The following is a 20892-nucleotide window of genomic DNA, read 5'->3' as shown; positions in this document are numbered from 1 at the left end:
AACCATTACTGCAGGGGTTTACAACCGGGGGTACTTCTAAGGGTCATAGTGGGTACGCAGGACAACTCAGAAATGCAAGTGAGTTTTTTTTTTTTTTTTTTTTTAAACAGTATTATATAGTATCTCTAAACGTCAGTATTTACGCATGCGTGATTTCGATTGAGTGGACAGGATTTCCATTAGGGTGGGTGAAGCAGACGTCTGCGATTGTGCCTATGGAGCGCGCGCTGTGTTGCTCATGGACTTTGCTGTTTTCAACGTGTTGTATAATTGAATACTAATTATTATTAATATTATTTAGTCATTTAGCAGACGCTTTTTGTTTTATTTATTTGGCGCGGCAGCATTTTAGTAACAGCAATAGCGTGAATTGCTTACTTGCAAAGCGACAGAAAGTTACACCGAATCCCTGTGCTAAAAACGTTTATCATAGTTAGTAGTTATTATAGTTTTATCTAGAGGTAATAATTTTAAATGGCACATAATTATGCGGAGATGGGAAGTAAACTTTGACGTTATAAACATTACAATGTACAATATTTTGTATTTATACTAACTTTACCGAATAGAAAGCGAATACTACTGTTTCCAAAGAGATTACTAACTACTTGTCTTTTAATTCTGTGTATCTTAAATACTTGTATTTACGATTTTTAAGAATTAAGCCTACTGTTTGTTATTTTGTCCTACACCAGCAGTTTGTCACCCAAACTGTTGTGACATACATTGTTTATTAAATAAGCGGGGAGGAAAATAAATCTGTTAATCAGATTATTGTCCATTTTATTGCAACTGTTGTGTCATTCAGTAGAGCGAAAATTGTAAAGGGGTACTTGAGCTGAAACCTTCAGACAGAAGGGGTGCAGTTTCAAAAAAAGGTTTAAAACCCCTGCATTACTGAACACCTGAAGAGCGCATACATGGAAGCTGCCAGCAGAGGGTACCCTAGTACTGTATGACAAGTGGAAAGACAAGCAGGGTTTATTCTCTGTGGTCGCCTGTGATTCAGTTCCAGTTTCTGCCAATCCTGGTTATTCCAGGGACAGTTCCACAGTTGAATCCTTTTTTTTCCATAGTAAAATTGAATGCTTTGAATGTAATTTACAAAGTGAGTTCTGATTTTTTTTAATGATAAATGAATAAAATAGAGCAACATTCATTCTTGACAGTTAAAGAAATCAACAACAAGAGCATTTGTCATGAATATGTATTTTATTTATTTAAAAAAAAAACATACTTTGAAAAACGAATTTTTAAATCTTTATGTTATCTTTAGGGCTATCGTCTGATCATGACCCTGTTGGTGCTGCTTCATGTACCTGTAATGCATATTTAGGTCCTGATTAAGTCAGATTGGGAAAAGGAGGCATTTCTTTAGTCCAATAATTTAAGGCTACAGATTTGAGGGCTAATGCATTGCACATCAATTATCCATTGCATCCAGCGCCTCCCTGGAAAGGGTTGCCCAGCAGCATTTGTAAGCTAACTGTGGAACTTTAAAAAAAGATTAAAAAAAGTATACAAGTTTCCGTTTGCACATCCCTATGAATTATAATCTAATTTATAATGTGCACTATTTGAATGTAATTGTTTTTTAATCGTTGTTTACCTTTTTTATATCAATTATGGGCCCTATTCATAACAAGCTATAGCTTTTTGGTAAGTTACATTATTTAAATAAACTGTTTAAAGAAGTTTGTTTTGGTGAATTAAATACTGTTTTAAGTCTCTATACTGTAGTAAAAGAAACACACAGCAATCTAGAAGGGCTATATTCCTGTGCTGAGTCTGGGTGGCGTCTCCTGTGTCTCGCTGTAAGATGTATTACTCTGGTGTCAGGGTCATTCACCCACATTCTTATGGTGTGTGTGTCCTGTTCTTTCTTTCTTTAACATTGTCATTGACATTTAAAATGAAATAATGACTGTAAGCTTTGTTTTGTGAAGCAGGAGCACACCAATGAATCTCTGTTTAAGATCCTCTGCAGCTTTTTTTTGCGTACTGAGAAAAAAAAAAGACCAAATTAGTCATTTTGTAAATAGTCAAGATGCACCTGTTTCTACTGGACAGATGTCAGTTTCTGTAGTTTGCTCATTTGGCCCATACCCCCTGTACTAATGAATGCACACATGACAGTAATGAACCACTTTTCTGCTGTTAGATCTTAGCTCTGAAATACTACTCAGCATTTACCGTAATACATGTGTCATTTTTCAGTTTACTATGCTTTACCCATTCTCATACAGTGCATGTGCGTTATTATGGTTAATCATCATTTTGACAATGCTGTACCATACTTTCCTGACACTGTCAACAGCATAAATTAGGTCTATATTTTAAACAGTGACTACTGTACCTATACAGGACCGAAATCTATGGGAAATCTAGGTTATTGTCATAGCTAGCCCCGCTGTTACAACTCTGTTATTATTAATATTATTATTATTATTATTATTATTATTATTCTAGAGGAGCGCTAAACACTCGAATACAAAACTATTTTTTAGATCTGTGCTTATTAGAAGATTTAGGCAGTCAAAATGTGGAAACAAATCTTCCTGTTCTTATTCTTGTTGTTGAAGAAGCAAAACAAATCTAATTTAATGGTAACACTTTCCATGAAGTGTCTCTAATTACTGTGTATTTACCTAGTAGTTACAGTACATAGCAAATGCATGTGTACTTACACAGAATTACAACGCTATCATGCAGAGCTACAACAAATTCTAAATCTTTTTGCACACTATATGTTGGTACACAATTGTATCAGAAAAGGGTTAGGGTCAGGTTTCGAGTTAGGGTTAGGGTACAGTTTAGAGCTAGGGTTAGGGTTAGGGTTAGGGTTAGGGCTACGATTAGGCTATATCATGCAACAATAATTACACATTCAGTACATTATAAATATGCATAATAACATTGTAATTATGTGGAAGTACTAAGTAAATGTACCGTAATTAGAGACACTTAATGTAAAGTGTTACCTAATATATAAAGACAGATCATGAAACTCAGCATACTTGTATGGATTGAGATGAATTAGGGAATGCACTTTGTTTGAACTCTGTAGTACTTTTCCATTTTTTAATGATTGAAATTACCTATGTAATAATCTAACATATTCATAAATCAGGAATTTGAGAAGACAAATTCCTGATTTGATCTAAAGCAGTGACCAAGTCCATTGGTTTGAATCCCAGTTGTGTTTTATATATATATATATATATATATATATATATATATGATTGTTTTTCAACAAAAAAGAAATCCAAAAGCATTTCACATGTACTGTACAGTGCAAAAACAACAACAAGCCGAATAAAGATGTGACATCTAAAAAAGTTATATACAAAAAAAGATGTCATGTGGATGGACTTCTGTGGCTTGTGCCTTTATATTGTAACCTATATCTTATATTCTAATACTTTTGGACAGATATATATGACTGCCAATAACAATATTTAAAAAAGTGATTTTATTTTTTTATAATAGCAATACTCATACAAGCAGACTTGAGACATCAATTACCTGGAATGGCGAGATTTTAGGGACTGCTACTTAAATAACAAAGCAAGTAATGTCTAGAAGGTAAGTGTATATCCCAAAGCAAAACCACAAATGACCAGGGTTACTAAAGCATGTACCACTGATAGTAGGGGTTTGATTAAAGGTACCTTTAACTAATATCTACATTTTGTTGCAAGTTGACTATATATATTTCTAGTTTTATTGCCGGTATTACTTTAAAAGCTGATATGTGTTGTTAGTATTCTTTCAGAACAGCAACAGCTGCATTCTATACGAAATTTACAAAATCCTGTTAACTGTTTTTGCTATACAGTAATTATTTATTTAGAAGTATTTATCTTAGTCAAATCAAGTACAGTACAACATTGCTTTAACATATTTAACCAAAATCATGGGAGATTCAAACCTTTTTTGTAATGAGAATTCCCCCTTGGATAAGTAGACCTTTTATAGCAAGCTTTGTTTAGATACATAATTCTACTGAAATAATAAGCAGCTATGTATTGTATTGAGTTGCATATAAATGTGATTTGTGCACCAGAGAATTATTCACATTTTTCAGCTCAGAGGCCTGCAGCTCAGCTCAGAGACCTGCAGCTCAGTGGAGCGTGCTGTGTGTAATGCATCAGAACACACAGTTCAGTTTCCATATCCTGCCTGTAGTCCTCAGGGGAAAAGACTGCAATCAACACCTGTTTGAAGGGATGCCAAGTTACTGAGCTATAACCATAATGGGGCTTCCCCTTACAATTTGCATGGCTTAAAATAGGATTGTTAAAATAACCCAGTACCATTTGAAGAAAAGAGAAATACTAGTCCAATAAAATAAAAATGAACAGCTTAATAATACCTCAAAAATGAAGGGTAACCGCTCGCTGTTCATCTATAAGGTCATGCTAATTACATGGATCGTTCTTAAAGTTATTCAATAAAAACAGGCCCCATATGTATTTATTCATCCACAGAAGTAATGTCACCTATTAATCTAATTCAGCTTCTGGTGTTTTAATAAATTGTATGGGACATAGTTTACACACACGCACACACACACACACACACACATATATATATATATATATATATATATATATATATATATATATATATAATGAAAATAGGTCAATTCAATCTATTCAAATTCACTAAAGAGATTCACAGGCAGTGCTGAATAGGTTTCTGAATAGGCAGTGCTGTTTTCATTAAGGGCACTTCTTTTAGTCAAATTCAAAGCATTTCTTTTTAATTACAGTACAGTAGCTGTAGTATTGCAGCAATGCATGGCTATCTTTTCTTCCAAGACAAATCTGTTTCATGGTATGATTGTCCAAAAGCAGAAGAAAGAACCAGGTGGTACAGAGAACGATACAGTACTTATGTATATCATGAATCATCATGAATGACAGGAAGGGGTATCAAGCATACAATATTTCTGCATTAATAAAATGTTGACAGACCACTTTTTACATTACTTTGAAAATCCGATAATCAGATATACCGTACCATTGCCAGGATGCTGTTGCTGTGATTGCTGCTAACACAATAATTGCATACATCTGCCCTGCTGTGCAATTCTGCTGTGTACATGTGTAGTTTTGAAAGAAACATGTGATAGTAAACATGCTAAAAAAAGCTGGTACTACACTAAGTTAAACATATCTCTGTTTGCAAGCCATGCTTTCAGATAGTGCTGCACTTCCTTGCTCATTTCCCCTGGGGTGTGAAATTGTTCCCACCTCTTCAACGACTTCTTTACTGTCATTAAACAACTAGCTGCTTCACCTATTGGATGACGTGCCTCCAGCCAATGACATGCTTTGACCCAGAAGACACTACCAAGGTGAAATGACCAAGGAATTGTAACTGTAACAGATTTCCTGAGATAAGGCAAGAACTTTCTTTAACCTAATGTAGTACCAGACACCATGTTGAAAGTTTGCTATGGAAGTGACAAACATTGTATGTATGGAATCATTTAAATCATTTAAGCACAAATGATTGAATCAGGATATGAACACTTGATGGCTGGGAAACAAAAGTTGCGAAAGGATCATTAAAATTAGGTCAATTGGATTATGGGTATCAAGTGGAGTAAAGTTTGTATCTTCTCTAAATTGCTTGTGTTATCTTGAAACTGGATTTTATAGCTGTATAGATTTTTTTATTTGCCCTCAATGTCTGCCTGGACGTGGACCATCAACGTAATCAGCCAGGTGGCTAAACCAGGTATACAGTACATCTTATGTCAATTTTAGAATTGCATGTAATTGCGGACAAATACCAAAAATTTAATTAAATAAAAAATAAGACATAAGTATGAAACTAAAGCTGATTTTGAGAATCATCTGAACATCTTGGTTCTTTTTTGTGTTTTTCTCTGTTAATTAAGAGCCACAGTAAAACAAACTTTGATAATACTCCCCCTTATTTGTTGATCACATGTAATTTACCACACAATTGGTTGTTTGAATAGGGCAAAGAAATGTGTCCTGCTTACTTGTATTGACTTGTATTGTTAGCAATCTATCTTTATTAAATGCCAGTATTTCATCTTCCATCTGAAAACAGTTCTCATCAGCAGCAAATAGAGCCAACCAATTTGAACTGGGACTGGCACATCTCGAGGAACTGAGATCACCCCACCTGTAAACCTCCCAGATGTAGATATGAAACAAGAGCAAAGTTTTGCATAAATGATATATTTTGCATAAGTGGTATTTGGAACATGTATTTCTTTAAAACATTAAACAAACCTGTTACATTTCACAGTTCACACATTGTCACAAGAAGAGTCACCATGATCTCACTCAGTGTTCTGGTCTGTTTACTGATTGTCTGGACAAAGGGTAAGGGATTTATTTAATATTCTTATTAAATCAATGTACAGTAGATCAGTAGTAGAAAATGATTATAAAAGAGGATGCCAATATATGAAATACAAATATAATTTAAACATTACTGCAAAATATGTCATGTTCCTGTATTCAATCTTTTCATTTTCTTTCTTTGTTTTTTTTAGATTCCAGAGGTGACATTACAGTAGATCAGTCGCCCCCTGCCATATCAGTTGTGCCAGGTCAAACTGTCACTATAAAGTGTAAAGCCTCCCAGGTTATTGATAGTGATATGGAGCTGTACCAGCTTAAACCTGGACATGCACCTAAGATGTTAATATATAATGGAAATACACTTGTCACTGGAACCCCAAGTCGGTTCAGTGGTACCTGGAGTGGAGCTGACCACACTTTCACCATCAGCAATGTCCAGAGTGAAGACGATGCAGAATACCACTGTGGGCAGAGTGATGCATTCCCATTCACACAGTGATACAGAGCTGTACAAAAACCTCACTGGCACAGACAGCAGCAGCAGAGGTAGAATGACTCAAACCTAGTCTTCATGCTGTATGGTGCCACATACAGTATTAGGAAATATGGTACATTGAGGGGAAAATTCACAAACTACAAAAGTATACTTAGCTATAGTTTTTTATTTTATTTTTTCTTAATAGACAGAAACACTGTTTAATGTTAAGAAACATCCAGCACACCACAAACATTTGCAGACAACACCTGCCATATTGAAAAATCAAGTTACTTTGTAGGATTCTGACAACATATCATGAGTTCTATAATGTGATCCTCAAGATACTTCAGTTAAAATCACTTCAGTTAAAAGTTTTTTTATAAAAAATCAAATTAGAAAATCATAATGTGGTTCTCTGAGAATCTGCCTAAATCCACACTCTTTTGAAAGATATGCAATTATATACAGTAACTATCTTTGCAAAATAATTACCACCATTACCTAAAGCAGTGGCGGTCAATCCCTTTCTTCAAGTAGCCCAACCTGTCCCTTTTCTATTTCTTTCCTGATGCATTAAGAGCAGCAGTGTGGAGTAGTGGTTAGGGCTCTGGACTCTTGACCGGAGGGTCGTGGGTTCAGTCCCAGGTGAGGGACACTGCTGCTGTACCCTTGAGCAAGATACTTTACCCAGATTGCTCCAGTAAAAACCCTACTGTATAAATTGATAATTGTATGTAAAAATAATGTGTAAAAAATAATGTAATTGTATGTAAAATAATATGATATCTTGTAACAATTGTAAGTCGCCCTGGATAAGGACGTCTGCTAAGAAATAAATAATAATATAGAGCAATAACTGTTTAATCCTTCTGACCTGACTGTGTAGACAATACACCCCTGGATAATTTGCTCCATTGCAATTTGCCCCCTGATAGTTGTGTTTAAATGTGCTTTTCATGATATTGTAACATTGCGTGAAAATAAAAAGGAGCCAGACGACCTCAGCAAGATCACATTCGCCAAACAGCGGACTTTATTCACCAAGGTCAGCACACCACAACACAGCCCACAGCAGCATGCAAGCTGCCCCTTTATACACAAAAACCCTGCGGAAGCATGGGACATTTAGACATAACAAGACACGTTATTGGACCTGACAAATCGAGCGAGGCACAAACACAACACGATTGCACAACAATCACAAGCACACTGGGATCACCACTCGATCACGCTACCCCCCACCTCACAGGTGCACTCGCTCACATGCACAGACACTCAGGACATAGACAAAACACGGAACAGCGACACAAAATGATATAACACATAACACTTAGTGCAGATCACTACAATATTATCTAGATTTAATGAGCAGCATTAACAGTGGACTGCACTCATTTATAGGCTGTTGATTTGCACCTTTTTCACTTGACTGTACACCTGTAGATCACTCCTAAAGCCAAACAAAGGAAAGATACAGTCTGGCACTGTTTAAACAATTCAGTTTATTATAAAAGAGGTTTCACTGGCTAAACAAGTAAGAAAGTAGCCTGTACAGTAAAGCCCCAATATGGTGTGCACAATCTGCATTGCACAATGCGTCCTGTAGAACATTGCAACCCATCAAAACTGCTTGGGGTCAGAAAAGTTTATTATGAATCTGTGTCATAATTACAGTAATTACAGGAAATACTGACATCAGTTTTGTTTGAACTGTAATGTTGAACAATGTTGTTAGGCTCTGAATAAAGTCACTTTTTCCAAGACTGAATAAGAACATAAGAACATAAGAATCTGGAAGTGTCACAAGTGTTTCAACCCACATGAAGTCTTTGAAAAGTCTTACATTTCCTTAATGCCCCTATTCTACCGATCTAAGGAGTGACAGATCTAATTTGCAGATCAATAAATAGCCACCATGTTACAGTCTCGGAGGCAGCCTGTGAGTGCTGAACTGTCTAACGGAATAAGAGATGGATACTGTACATGAATGAAAGCGTCCTCGCATCCAAACAGGAGATACATTCATAGCAGTTCTAAGGCACGATGAGTCTGTGCAAAGCAGGCTCTACAGTACCCATCAAGGGTGAGTGTTGATGTTGTCCTGGTGGTGGGTGGTCAATGAGGAGCACAGGAGGTAGCGCCTGTCTGAAGACTTCTTTTGAAGGGAAGTACAGGAGAGGGCAGAATGCCACTAGGGCCTTTCTAAACTGTACTGTATTTGCAGTGTGGACTTGAGGAACTGAGATCCCCCCAGCACAATGCCAGATGTAGATATGAAACCGCCAACTGTTTTGCATATATGATATATTTTGCATAAGTGGTATTGTGATTTCTTTAAAGCATTTAAAGCCCACCTAGTTTTACATGTCACTGCTACAGTACATTGTCACAAGAAGAGTCACCATGATCTCACTCAGTGTTCTGGTCTGTTTACTAATTGTCTGGACAAAGGGTAAGGGATTTATTTTATATATATATATATATATATATATATATATATATATATATATATATATATATATATATATATAAATCATTCTATGGTAGATCAGCAGTACAAAGTTATATTCTCAAATAGCAGGATACAAAAAAATAGGAAATAACCATATTTTAAATGTTAATGTAATCAATGGCATTTTTATGTATTTAATATTTTCTTTCTTTCTTTTGTTTTTTTAGATTCCAGAGGTGACATTACAGTAGATCAGTCGCCCCCTGCCATATCAGTTGTGCCAGGTCAAACTGTCACTATAAAGTGTAAAGCCTCCCAGGTTATTGATAATGATATGGAGCTGTATCAGCTTAAACCTGGACATGCACCTAAGTTGTTAATATATAATGGAAATACACTTGTCACTGGAACCCCAAGTCGGTTCAGTGGTACCTGGAGTGGAGCTGACCACACGTTCACCATCAGCAATGTCCAGAGTGAAGACGATGCAGAATACCACTGTGGGCAGAGTGATGCATTCCCATTCACACAGTGATACAGAGCTGTACAAAAACCTCCCTGGCACAGACAGCAGCAGCAGAGGTAGAATGACTCAAACCTAGTCTTCATGCTGTATGGTGCCACATACAGTATTAGGAAATATGGTACATTGAGGGGGAAATTCACAAACTACAAAAGTATACTTAGCTATAGTTTTTTATTTTATTTTTTCTTAATAGACAGAAACACTGTTTAATGTTAAAAAAAACATCCAGCGCACCACACACATTTGCAGACAACACCTGCCATACTGAAAAATCAAGTTACTTTGTAGAATTCTGACAACATAGCATGAGTTCTATAATGTGATCCTCAAGATACTTCAGCTAAAATCACAAGTTTTTATAAAAAATCAAATTAGAAAAACATAACGTGGTTCTCTGAGAATCTGCCTAAATCCACATTCTTTTGAAAGATATGCAATTATATACAGTAACTATCTTTGCAAAATAATTACCACCATTACCTAAAGCAGTGGCGGTCAATCCCTTTCTTCAAGTAGCCCAACCTGTCCCTTTTCTATTTCTTTCCTGATGCATAAAGCGCAGCAGTGTGGAGTAGTGGTTAGGGCTCTGGACTCTTGACCGGAGGGTCGTGGGTTCAATCCCAGGTGAGGGACACTGCTGCTATACCCTTGAGCAAGATACTTTACCCAGATTGCTCCAGTAAAAACCCAACTGTATAAATGGATAATTGTATGTAAAAATAATGTGTAAAAAATAATGTAATTGTATGTAAAATAATGTGATATCTTATGACAATTGTAAGTCGCCCTGGATAAGGGCGTCTGCTAAGAAATAAATAATGATATAGAGCAATAACTGTTTAATCCCTCTGACCTGACTGTGTAGACAATACACCCCTGGATAATTTGCTCCATTGCAATTTGCCCCCTGATAGTTGTGTTTAAATGTGCTTTTCATGATATTGTAACGTCGCGTGAAAATAAAAAGGAGCCAGATGACCTCAGCAAGATCACATTCACCAAACAGCGGACTTTATTCACCAAGGTCAGCACACCACAACACAGCCCACAGCAGCATGCAAGCTGCACCTTTATACACTAAACCCTGCGGAAGCATGGAACATTTAGACATAACCAGACATACAATGCAGACATAACAAGACACGTTATTGGACCTGACAAATCGAGCGAGGCACAAACACAACACGATTGCACAACAATCACAAGCACACTGGGATCACCACTCGATCACACTGCCCCCCACCTCACAGGTGCACTCGCTCACATGCACAGACACTCAGGACATAGACAAAACACGGAACAGCGACACAAAATGATATAACACATAACACTTAGTGCAGATCACTACAATATTATCTAGATTTAATGAGCAGCATTAACAGTGGACTGCACTCATTTATAGGCTGTTGATTTGCACCTTTTTCACTTGACTGTACACCTGTAGATCACTCCTAAAGCCAAACAAAGGAAAGATACAGTCTGGCACTGTTTAAACAATTCAGTTTATTATAAAAGAGGTTTCACTGGCTAAACAAGTAAGAAAGTAGCCTGTACAGTAAAGCCCCAATATGGTGTGCACAATCTGCATTGCACAATGCGTCCTGTAGAACATTGCAACCCATCAAAACTGCTTGGGGTCAGAAAGGTTTATTATGAATCTGTGTCATAATTACAGTAATTACAGGAAATACTGACATCAGTTTTGTTTGAACTGTAATGTTGAACAATGTTGTTAGGCTCTGAATAAAGTCACTTTTTCCAAGACTGAATAAGAACATAAGAACATAAGAATCTGGAAGTGTCACGAGTGTTTCAACCCACATGAAGTCTTTGAAAAGTCTTACATTTCCTTAATGCCCCTATTCTACCGATCTAAGGAGCGACAGATCTAATTTGCAGATCAATACATAGCCACCATGTTACAGTCTCGGAGGCAGCCTGTGAGTGCTGAACTGTCTAACGGAATAAGGGATGGATACTGTACATGAATGAAAGCGTCCTCGCATCCAAACAGGAGATACATTCATAGCAGTTCTAAGGCACTATGAGTCTGCAAAGCAGGCTCTACAGTACCCATCAAGGGTGAGTGTTGATGTTGTCCTGGTGGTGGGTGGTCAATGAGGAGCACAGGAGGTAGCGCCTGTCTGAAGACTTCTTTTGAAGGGAAGTACAGGAGAGGGCAGAATGCCACTAGGGCCTTTCTAAACTGTACTGTATTTGCAGTGTGGACTTGAGGAACTGAGATCCCCCAGCACAATGCCAGATGTAGATATGAAACCGCCAACTGTTTTGCATATGTGATATATTTTGCATAAGTGGTATTGTGATTTCTTTAAAGCATTTAAAGCCCACCTAGTTTTACATGTCACTGCTACAGTACATTGTCACAAGAAGAGTCACCATGATCTCACTCAGTGTTCTGGTCTGTTTACTGATTGTCTGGACAAAGGGTAAGGGATTTATTTTATATATATATATATATATATATATATATATATATAAATCATTCTACGGTAGATCAGCCGTACAAAGTTATATTCTCAAAAAGCAGGATACAAAAAAATAGGAAATAACCATATTTTAAATGTTAATGCAATCAATGGCATTTTTATGTATTTAATATTTTCTTTCTTTCTTTTGTTTTTTTAGATTCCAGAGGTGACATTACAGTAGATCAGTCGCCCCCTGCCATATCAGTTGTGCCAGGTCAAACTGTCACTATAAAGTGTAAAGCCTCCCAGGTTATTGATAATGATATGGAGCTGTACCAGCTTAAACCTGGACATGCACCTAAGTTGTTAATATATGATGGAAATACACTTGTCACTGGAACCCCAAGTCGGTTCAGTGGTACCTGGAGTGGAGCTGACCACACTTTCACCATCAGCAATGTCCAGAGTGAAGACGATGCAGAATACCACTGTGGGCAGAGTGATGCACTCCCTTTCACACAGTGATACAGAGCTGTACAAAAACCTCCCTGGCACAGACAGCAGCAGTAGAGGTAGAATGACTCAAACCTAGTCTTCATGCTGTATGGTGCCACATACAGTATTAGGAAATATGGTACATTGAGGGGGAAATTCACAAACTACAAAGTATATTTAACTATAGTTTTTTTATTTTCTTTTTTTCTTAATAGACAGAAACACTGTTTAATGTTAAAAAAAAAACATCCAGCACACCACAAACATTTGCAGACAACACCTGCCATACTGAAAAATCAAGTTACTTTGTAGAATTCTGACAACATAGCATGAGTTCTATAATGTGATCCTCAAGATACTTCAGCTAAAATCACAAGTTAAAAAATCTAATTAGACAAACATAACGTGGTTCTCTGAGAATCTGCCTAAATCCACACTATTTTGAAAGATATGCAATTATATACAGTAACTATCTTTGCAAAATAATGCATCCCATACGGAAAGGAAATATAGGTTTAATATATAAAATATATATGTGAAATAATTTTTATATATGAATAATACATTTTTGAACTTGCAACATATTTTCAACATATAAAAAATACATGGCTCACCGATTTAAAAAATATATTTTTCTATTATTTTCAAATAAAGTTTGTTCATAATGTATTTTGCATATATTAGAAATATATGTTCTGAAAAGATCTTAAATGTATTTTGGTGGGAGACACTGCTGCTGTACCCTTGAGCAAGGTACTTTACCTAGATTGCTCCAGTAAAAACCCAAACTGTATAAATGGGTAATTGTATGTAATAATAATGTGATATCTTGTAACAGTTGTAAGTCGCCCTGGATAAGGGCGTCTGCTAAGAAATAAATAATAATAATAATAATAAAATGTATTACATTTTATGTAAAAATGTTAAAACAATACTTCATAACATGCATTTCTAGTGTTTTGATATTGTTTTTGATATTGTTTTGATAAGGTGTTAAAACCTTTGTTATTCTAAGTTTTCTCCTAGCACTGAAAACTCTTTAGATACTTGGGATGCAAGCAATATGATACAACGGTATTGAATATTGCACATTTTTGACAAACATAACACTGCAAAAAACTGATAACCTAGGTTAACACTTTATTTTTTATTTTTTGCTAAACAAATCCTTTCCATATCATATTAGGTATCATTGGACTACTTTTCATTTTCAGTTGTCATTATGTTCCCCAATAGGTGCTAGTTTCTAAACAGATAAAGCAAGAAGCAAGAATACATAGCTTTACAAGCATACATTCTACATGTATTCTATACATTCTACATGTATCAAACATATTTACAAATATATAATTTATATAATTCATATATGTTCTACACCAGGTTTTATAGACACCTTTCAATCTGCAACTGGGTGAAGACCTGGGAACCCCCTTAGTGCCTTAAATCATGTCAAGCAAATGTCCATTGTATAACTCAAAGAACATTGTAACCTACATGCTCTTTACCATACAGCTTTTCAGTCAGGACTACAAAATGAAAAAAAAAAAAAACTGTTCACAGTGGTAAAGCTGTTCCTCACTAATGCTCTGACTGGTTAAGATTGCAACATCTTCAACAAGCAGATACCAGCCTAATATTTTCTTGCAAAAGCCCATTTTTACACTGGAATACTGTAGAAACCAAGTCAAGCAAACCACTCATGAGCTTTCCAGACATTGTACTGAGTAACTGAGCTCCATTCCTGAAGGGCAGCAATGTCTGTTCTCAAGTCTGTTCATAATTACGTAATTTATATTACTATTTACACAATTGTTTTATCAAGGTATTTTATACAGTGTTCTGTTCATTCAAGACAAAAATTGTCTATAAAATATTTGGGGGTCTAGATAAATTTATCCACCTTATTAAACAATTAAACCAATCAAGAAAAAAAAAAAAACTGACCAACCCGTTAAAGGCCAAAACCAACTCAGAATTTAATATTTTTCAAGTAGAAGAGAGTGGCATTTTACGAGAACTGAAAACGGTATTAACTACAGGTTTATACTTGATTAGCGGATGAGTCAAAGTTTTGATTTACTCCTGGTAAAAGTTTAAAAATCTGATGTTTTACTGTATCTGCCTACTTTGGAATAAAATCTGTTTATTCGCAGCACTCAACATTATTGGGCATTTCACAAACATAATTAAGGCTTTCTCTAGGAAGATGCACATGTACACATTTTCTTTGAATTGCACGGCTTTCTACAGCAACAAGGTGTCCAAATTTGGAAAGGATGCGTTTTATATGGCTCAAAGTTATGCGTGATACATCATCATTGCAGAAACTGTTTCGGATTACATTCCAATTGCATAACATTCCCAAGATTGACAACAGCAAATGTCTCTATTTTGAAAAAGTTCCCATCTCAGAGAAACTGTGAAACTGTTCCTCTTTTTCAGTTTACCATATTGTTCAGAGTGAATTATCTCACCATTCACAATTATTCTGTCGTACTGCTTAAAATATAAACCAGGCGGCACCTGTTCTGCAACACTGTGTAAAGCATGGTAGTACTTCCTTTCCAGTTTTTTTTTTCTTTTTGGCGTACCAAGCACAGTAATGTTGTCTACTTCATCAGCTCCCTGAACTGGCATTTGTTTACATCAAAATGAAAGAAACAACTTTTCAGCTGGCGTGTTATGCAACTTTTCTTTAAACATCTTAAGCGATTGTTCCATCAGAAACTTACGACACATTTGCAGTGGAACCGCTAGAGTGCCTTTAACCATGTCAAGCAAATGTCCATTGTATGACTCATAAAGGAAAGCAGAGTGTGCCAATAATGGGCCCCAGTCATGTACACTTTTCACAAGATGCAATGTACAGTGAACATTGTAACTCACATGCTCTGTACCATACAACTTTTCAGTCAGGACTACAAAATGAATGAATACCTGTTCACAGTGGTATAGCTGTTCCTCACTAATGCTCTGACTGGTTAAGACTGCAATACCTTCAACAAGCAAACACCAGTGTAAGAAATATTGTTCTTGCAAAATTCCTTTTAACACTGGAACACTGTAGAAAACAAGCCAAGCAAACCATTCATGCGCTTTCCAAAACTTGTACTGAGTGACTGAGCGTGGTATGCGGGATATATTTGATGGAGGTTTAATAGGAAGGAGTCTGGAATCTATACGCTCTACCTGTGTACCAAGATAAAATGGGTATCTGTGGTACTTTGATTCCACCCACAACCTAATTTGTCTGGCAACACCCAGAAGTGCACAGTGCATGTAGTCAGGAATAAACCCACTGATAATGTCAAAGTTAGGGATACACATAAGAATACTAGGTCCTTTCACACCACATACAGTTTTCTTATTCTGAAAAGCATGCTCTGCTTGTTCTATGGTTTCAGTACTGCTCCTCAGTACAAAATCTTTCTTGTAAGGGTATGCCCTAGTCATCCCTCTGCCTTTTGGTACATTTGTACCAGGATCTGTACAAAACCCACATCCATGTAGGCCATTGAACTGCATCATATTCTGCAAAAGTGGTCTGGCAAGAGAGTCACAAATAGCTACAGTGCACACAACTTTGGAATGGATCTTCTCTTGCATTACTGCATTCTACCAGTCAACCCCACTCTGCATTAAGTCCTGACATTCATTAACAAATGGCTGAAGATACAGATTCATATCTGGCTTTTTGCTACCAAACCAGAGAGAAGCCACAAGCACATATTTCAATCTTTGCACTGGAGGAAGTTCATTCAGAACACATACTACAGGCCAAACACTATACTGGGAGGACTTAAAGACTGGAACGCCAACTGTTTAAAACTTTTTTATAAAAAGTTCCATCCTGAATGTCACTGTAATTGCCGGTTGTTGATCTTTCTTTGTGAAAAGCCAAATGTTTCTGTACACTAATGTCATTTAGAAGTGCTTTTATTTGACTTTTGAGTGGCATATAGAAGAAAAATTGCCCTTTGCTTATGTTGTGACTAGCCACCCATTTTTCCCACAAAAACGACAATTTCCAGAAGTAGCTTTGTTCCCTAGAAGCATTTCACATGTTTCACAGATTAAATAAATATCCCTTTACAGTCTGAAAAGTACTTTTCAAAATAGTACTTGGAAGCTGTTACTGTGCCATCACCACCAATGTGATTTAATAGTTTTAAAATGTCTTCCAGGGCTTCATTAGTGAGCTGATGTTTAGTTTTAAGAGCTAAAAGAAGGATGTAGTTCTGGTCAGTGGACGATATTGCATTCGAAGATGTCTCAGCCTGCAGAGAAAATAAGAGGGGAATAAGAGTTATTTCTTGTAACTCCATTACAGGCTTTACATTACATAAAAATGTTGCAATATTAATACTTTAAATGTAACACCAGCATTAGCTTATTATAATTGAAAGTAGGAGGCCTTAAATGTTTGGGTCTGTGCAATTTACATACCATAACAGCATTACATGGTGACTGGGCATCATTTTCAGACTGGCCATATGTGTTGTGTGTGAAAACACGTGCCTCTATTTCAGTTTGGATTATCTTCTGGTGGTTCCTCTTCCTGAGCATACATCTCAGAGCCTGCACTGGGTCTTGACATACCCTCTTCTGTTCTGTGTTCTTCCTCAGGCTGTGCAGTGGGTCTTGAAAGATATTCCTTTAATGTGTCAAACCCCACTTTCAAGTTTGTGTTCATCTTCAAAAGAAGTCTCTCCTCTGGACAAGCCAATATCTCAGTGGCAGTGACTTGTTCAGATACAGGTGTTCCCTGTAAAAAAAATTGTAATGCGGAATGCACAGTGTAAACATATCTTACCGTTTAAATTTGCATTACTTAACAAAACAATATAAATTATTACTTAATTTTACTAAATATCACCAAAAAATAAGTATGTACAAATTAAATAATTGCATATTAAGGTGGGAGGTGCCAGATAGGTTGTAGGTGAATTGTAATTTATATTTTGGCAAAATCACAATTCACCATACTTATCATGGCATCACCCTCTTTACATAATAATTACTCTTGATTAAATACCCTTGTTATTTAGGACCTTTTTCACATGCACCCTTATTTTTATTTTAATTAAAAGTTCAGTAGTTCGGGACAAACACCAATCACAAAATGTTTTAGTACAAATATTTATTGTAGAGAATGCGGAGTATGCAATTTTACAGAAAAGTATGCTGTATATACACATTCATTTGGCATCAAACCTAACTTGGTTTGAGGGTTCACTGCCTGGCCCACTGGACGAGGCTGAGACCCCCAAAAAGAACAAGACGGTCTCAATGCCACAATTAGAATTGAATATATGTTAACCTATAGGTGGGGTTCAGGGGGCGGAGCTAGGCACCAACAACCTATCATCTGCTGTCACCAATTAAACCTACCTTATTTAAACATTAGTCACCTCTACCTCGCTGTCTTGTGTTTTTTCGGTTTTGGCTTAAACCTAAGCGATTTCAAGACCCATCTACATTTCCGTACCTCAATAATGGAGTACTTACAGCAGTTGTCATCGGATTCTGAGGATTCCCAGGATTTTCTGTCATTAACAGATCATTCTCCTTCAGCTTCAATCCAGGGTCCATCCAGTCTCCGTTTTTTCTCCCCTTCTGCTATTTCAGTTACATCTGATCAGGCTCCTGATCAGGCTCTCGACCAGGTTCCAGTACAAATGTTGCCTACCGTTCCTGCCACCCAAACATCGAATCTGCGGCGATCCAAGCGTCTTCGGCCTCAGGACCCCCTCCGGATCGATTGTTTTGGAAGGACTGGCCCATGAATAAATTGATAAAAACCCTCCTTAAAAATGGTAATGCGATTCCGGCAGGGAGTGATACTGATAGAGAGTCTCATTTCATTCTCTATTGCAATTCAATCTCAGCAGAACCAGTCTTTCCTCCGAAAAAACATAATCAACCGCGCCCAGCCATTCAGCGTCCTAAAACAGACAGTAGGCAGTCTATTCCGGATCTAACCACCCCCACAACTAGCACCGCTAACCAGCAGCCAGCCATTGAAACCCAACACTCGCAAATATTCAACGAGATAAAATCATTTATGCAGCCTTTTTCCGATACTCTATCTTCGGTCAGTTCTCAACTGTCGGATTTAGAGAAAAGGGTGTCTTATGGAACAGGGAAAACAATCTACAGCGCAGTCATTAATTTCAGCATCAAATACTACAGCGCCACCTACAGCTTCTTACGGTCCAGCCCTAATTTCAGCCAGCGAAGCAGATCCTCCAATATACAACCTCGCTACTGCATCTACATAAGGATCCTCCTCTCCAACTGCAGCGAGACGTCACACTATATCTCCACAAATCAGACGTGTCATTCTCGAAGGTAAGGACATTAATCTTGTTTCACTATTAATGACGACTTCGGAATTCTTGGACCATAGAGTAGTCGATTGTGGAGATTTGGCGGTAACTCTAAAATCCAGAGATCCCAGACTGCTTAAAAATCTTACATTATGGGAGTTTGTCCTTGCTTTCTCCATATTCAGGGATGTGTTATGCTCGGTATACCCTAACCGCAGAGCTGAATTGGAATCTTACGAATATTACATCGTGGAGCTGTCTGTCAGATACGGAGGGACTGTTTTATGAGTATCATAAAGCATTCTCTGCAAAAGCAGCAGTGATATTGGCAGCAGATAATCACATCGTCAATTGGGCTAAACCTGATCCAGATCTATTTAATAGAATTTTCAGTGGTTTAAGGGCTAATGCATGTGGGGTCTGCGCTTCAACAGCTCATTCAACAGCCCTCTGCCCTAAAGCTGCAATTGCATCAACTTCTAAAGCACCCGGTTTCGCCGCTAATTCATACAGATTTTCAGTACCTAATCCTATACATTCTTCAGCTCCCCTCGATCAATCTACAAGGAAAGACAAATACGGGTGCAGTATCAGATTTTCAGGAGGAAGACAAATCTGCAACAATTTCAATACTGGCTTCTGTTCGAATAGGCAATGCAATTTTATCCACATGTGCAGCAATTGCGGTGACGCTCACTCTAATACAATCTGCCCTTTAAAACGCAAGTGACTTTCCCCGATGCTCACCGTCTTTACTCCTATAAACATCCTGGCGTTAACATGTAAATTACAGAATCATCCCGACAGTAACTTAATTACCTGATCGACGGATTAAAAAATGGTTTTTCAACCGGTCTTACTCAAATTCCTTCTTCCTCGTTCCAAAGCAAAAATCTTTATTCAGCAACTCACGATCCACAATCAGTGCAGTCTCTCATCGAAAAAGAAATTTAAAAATGATTTATAGTCGGTCCATTTTTAGCTCCTCCTTTTCCAGTATATAGAATTAATCCTATCGGCATTGCCATGAGGAAAATGTCAGGAAAAAAGCGTCTCATTATTGATTTATCAGCACCACGGGGGTCAAGCACCAGCAGCATTAACTCATTAATTCCAAGATCAATTTTCCCTGCATTACATCACTATTGCAGACGCAATACATTCAATTAAATTAGCAGGTCGTGGTTCCTGGTTAGCAAAAGCAGATATATCAGACGCATTTAAAGTAATGCCAATCCATCCTTCTCTCCGTCACCTGTTTGGTATATGCTGGGAAGGGAAGTTTTATTTTGCCACTCAATTGACTTTCGGCTGCCGCAGCAGCCCGAAGATATTTGATACCCTGTCGGAAGCATTATGCTGGATCCTTCTTAATGTCTATCATGTCCCGTTCTTGCTCCACTTGCTGGATGATTTTTTAGTAATTTCTTCTACTTCAGATGCACCAGCAGAAGCGATTTCCAATCTTAAAAGCTTATTTTCTGAAGTTGGCGTTCCGCTTTCAGAAGAAAAATCAATCGGTCCCCTTCATTCTTTGGAATTCCTTGGAATCATTCTAGATACAGAAAAGTTTGAAGCCCGCCTGCCTGAGTCTAAACTTAACCATATTCGTTTGCTCATTCAGGATTTTCAGATCAGTAAAACAATTAAAAAACGGGCACTGCTTTCATTGCTGGGTTACTTTAATTTTGCAATACTTATCATTCCACAGGGGAGGACGTTTATATCTCGGCTGCTAGCGCTGGCATCAACAGCAAAAAATCTGGACTCCTATTTAAATATCTCTTCAGAAGCTAGGAAAGACATTAAAATGTGGTCTGCGCTTATTCA

The 20892-nt window shown here is 37.1% G+C and overlaps 1 protein-coding gene and 1 gene segment (V, D, J or C); one reads left to right on the top strand and one right to left on the bottom strand.

Moving 5' to 3' along the window:
• The first annotated feature begins 6293 nt into the window (after nucleotides 1-6293).
• On the top strand, nucleotides 6294-6933 carry LOC117963300 (immunoglobulin kappa variable 3-15-like). The segment is given in 2 exon segments: nucleotides 6294-6368; nucleotides 6542-6933. Coding segments are annotated over 2 exon segments (357 nt in total).
• Nucleotides 6934-12743: 5810 nt separating this feature from the next.
• On the bottom strand, nucleotides 12744-20198 carry LOC131739643 (uncharacterized). The gene is made up of 3 exons (XM_059034140.1): nucleotides 18242-20198; nucleotides 17180-17498; nucleotides 12744-17010 (listed from the first exon to the last, which is right to left on the bottom strand). The coding sequence occupies exon 3, from the start codon at nucleotides 16337-16339 to the stop codon at nucleotides 15380-15382; it is 960 nt and encodes a 319-aa protein (XP_058890123.1). The 5' UTR covers nucleotides 16340-17010; nucleotides 17180-17498; nucleotides 18242-20198; the 3' UTR covers nucleotides 12744-15379.
• Nucleotides 20199-20892: the final 694 nt, after the last annotated feature.

This window comes from Acipenser ruthenus, chromosome 1, assembly GCF_902713425.1.
Source record: "Acipenser ruthenus chromosome 1, fAciRut3.2 maternal haplotype, whole genome shotgun sequence".
NCBI classification, from domain to species: Eukaryota; Metazoa; Chordata; class Actinopteri; order Acipenseriformes; family Acipenseridae; genus Acipenser; species Acipenser ruthenus.
The sequence above is the reverse complement of the archived record's forward strand: the minus strand, read 5'-3'. Positions and strand labels throughout refer to the sequence as shown.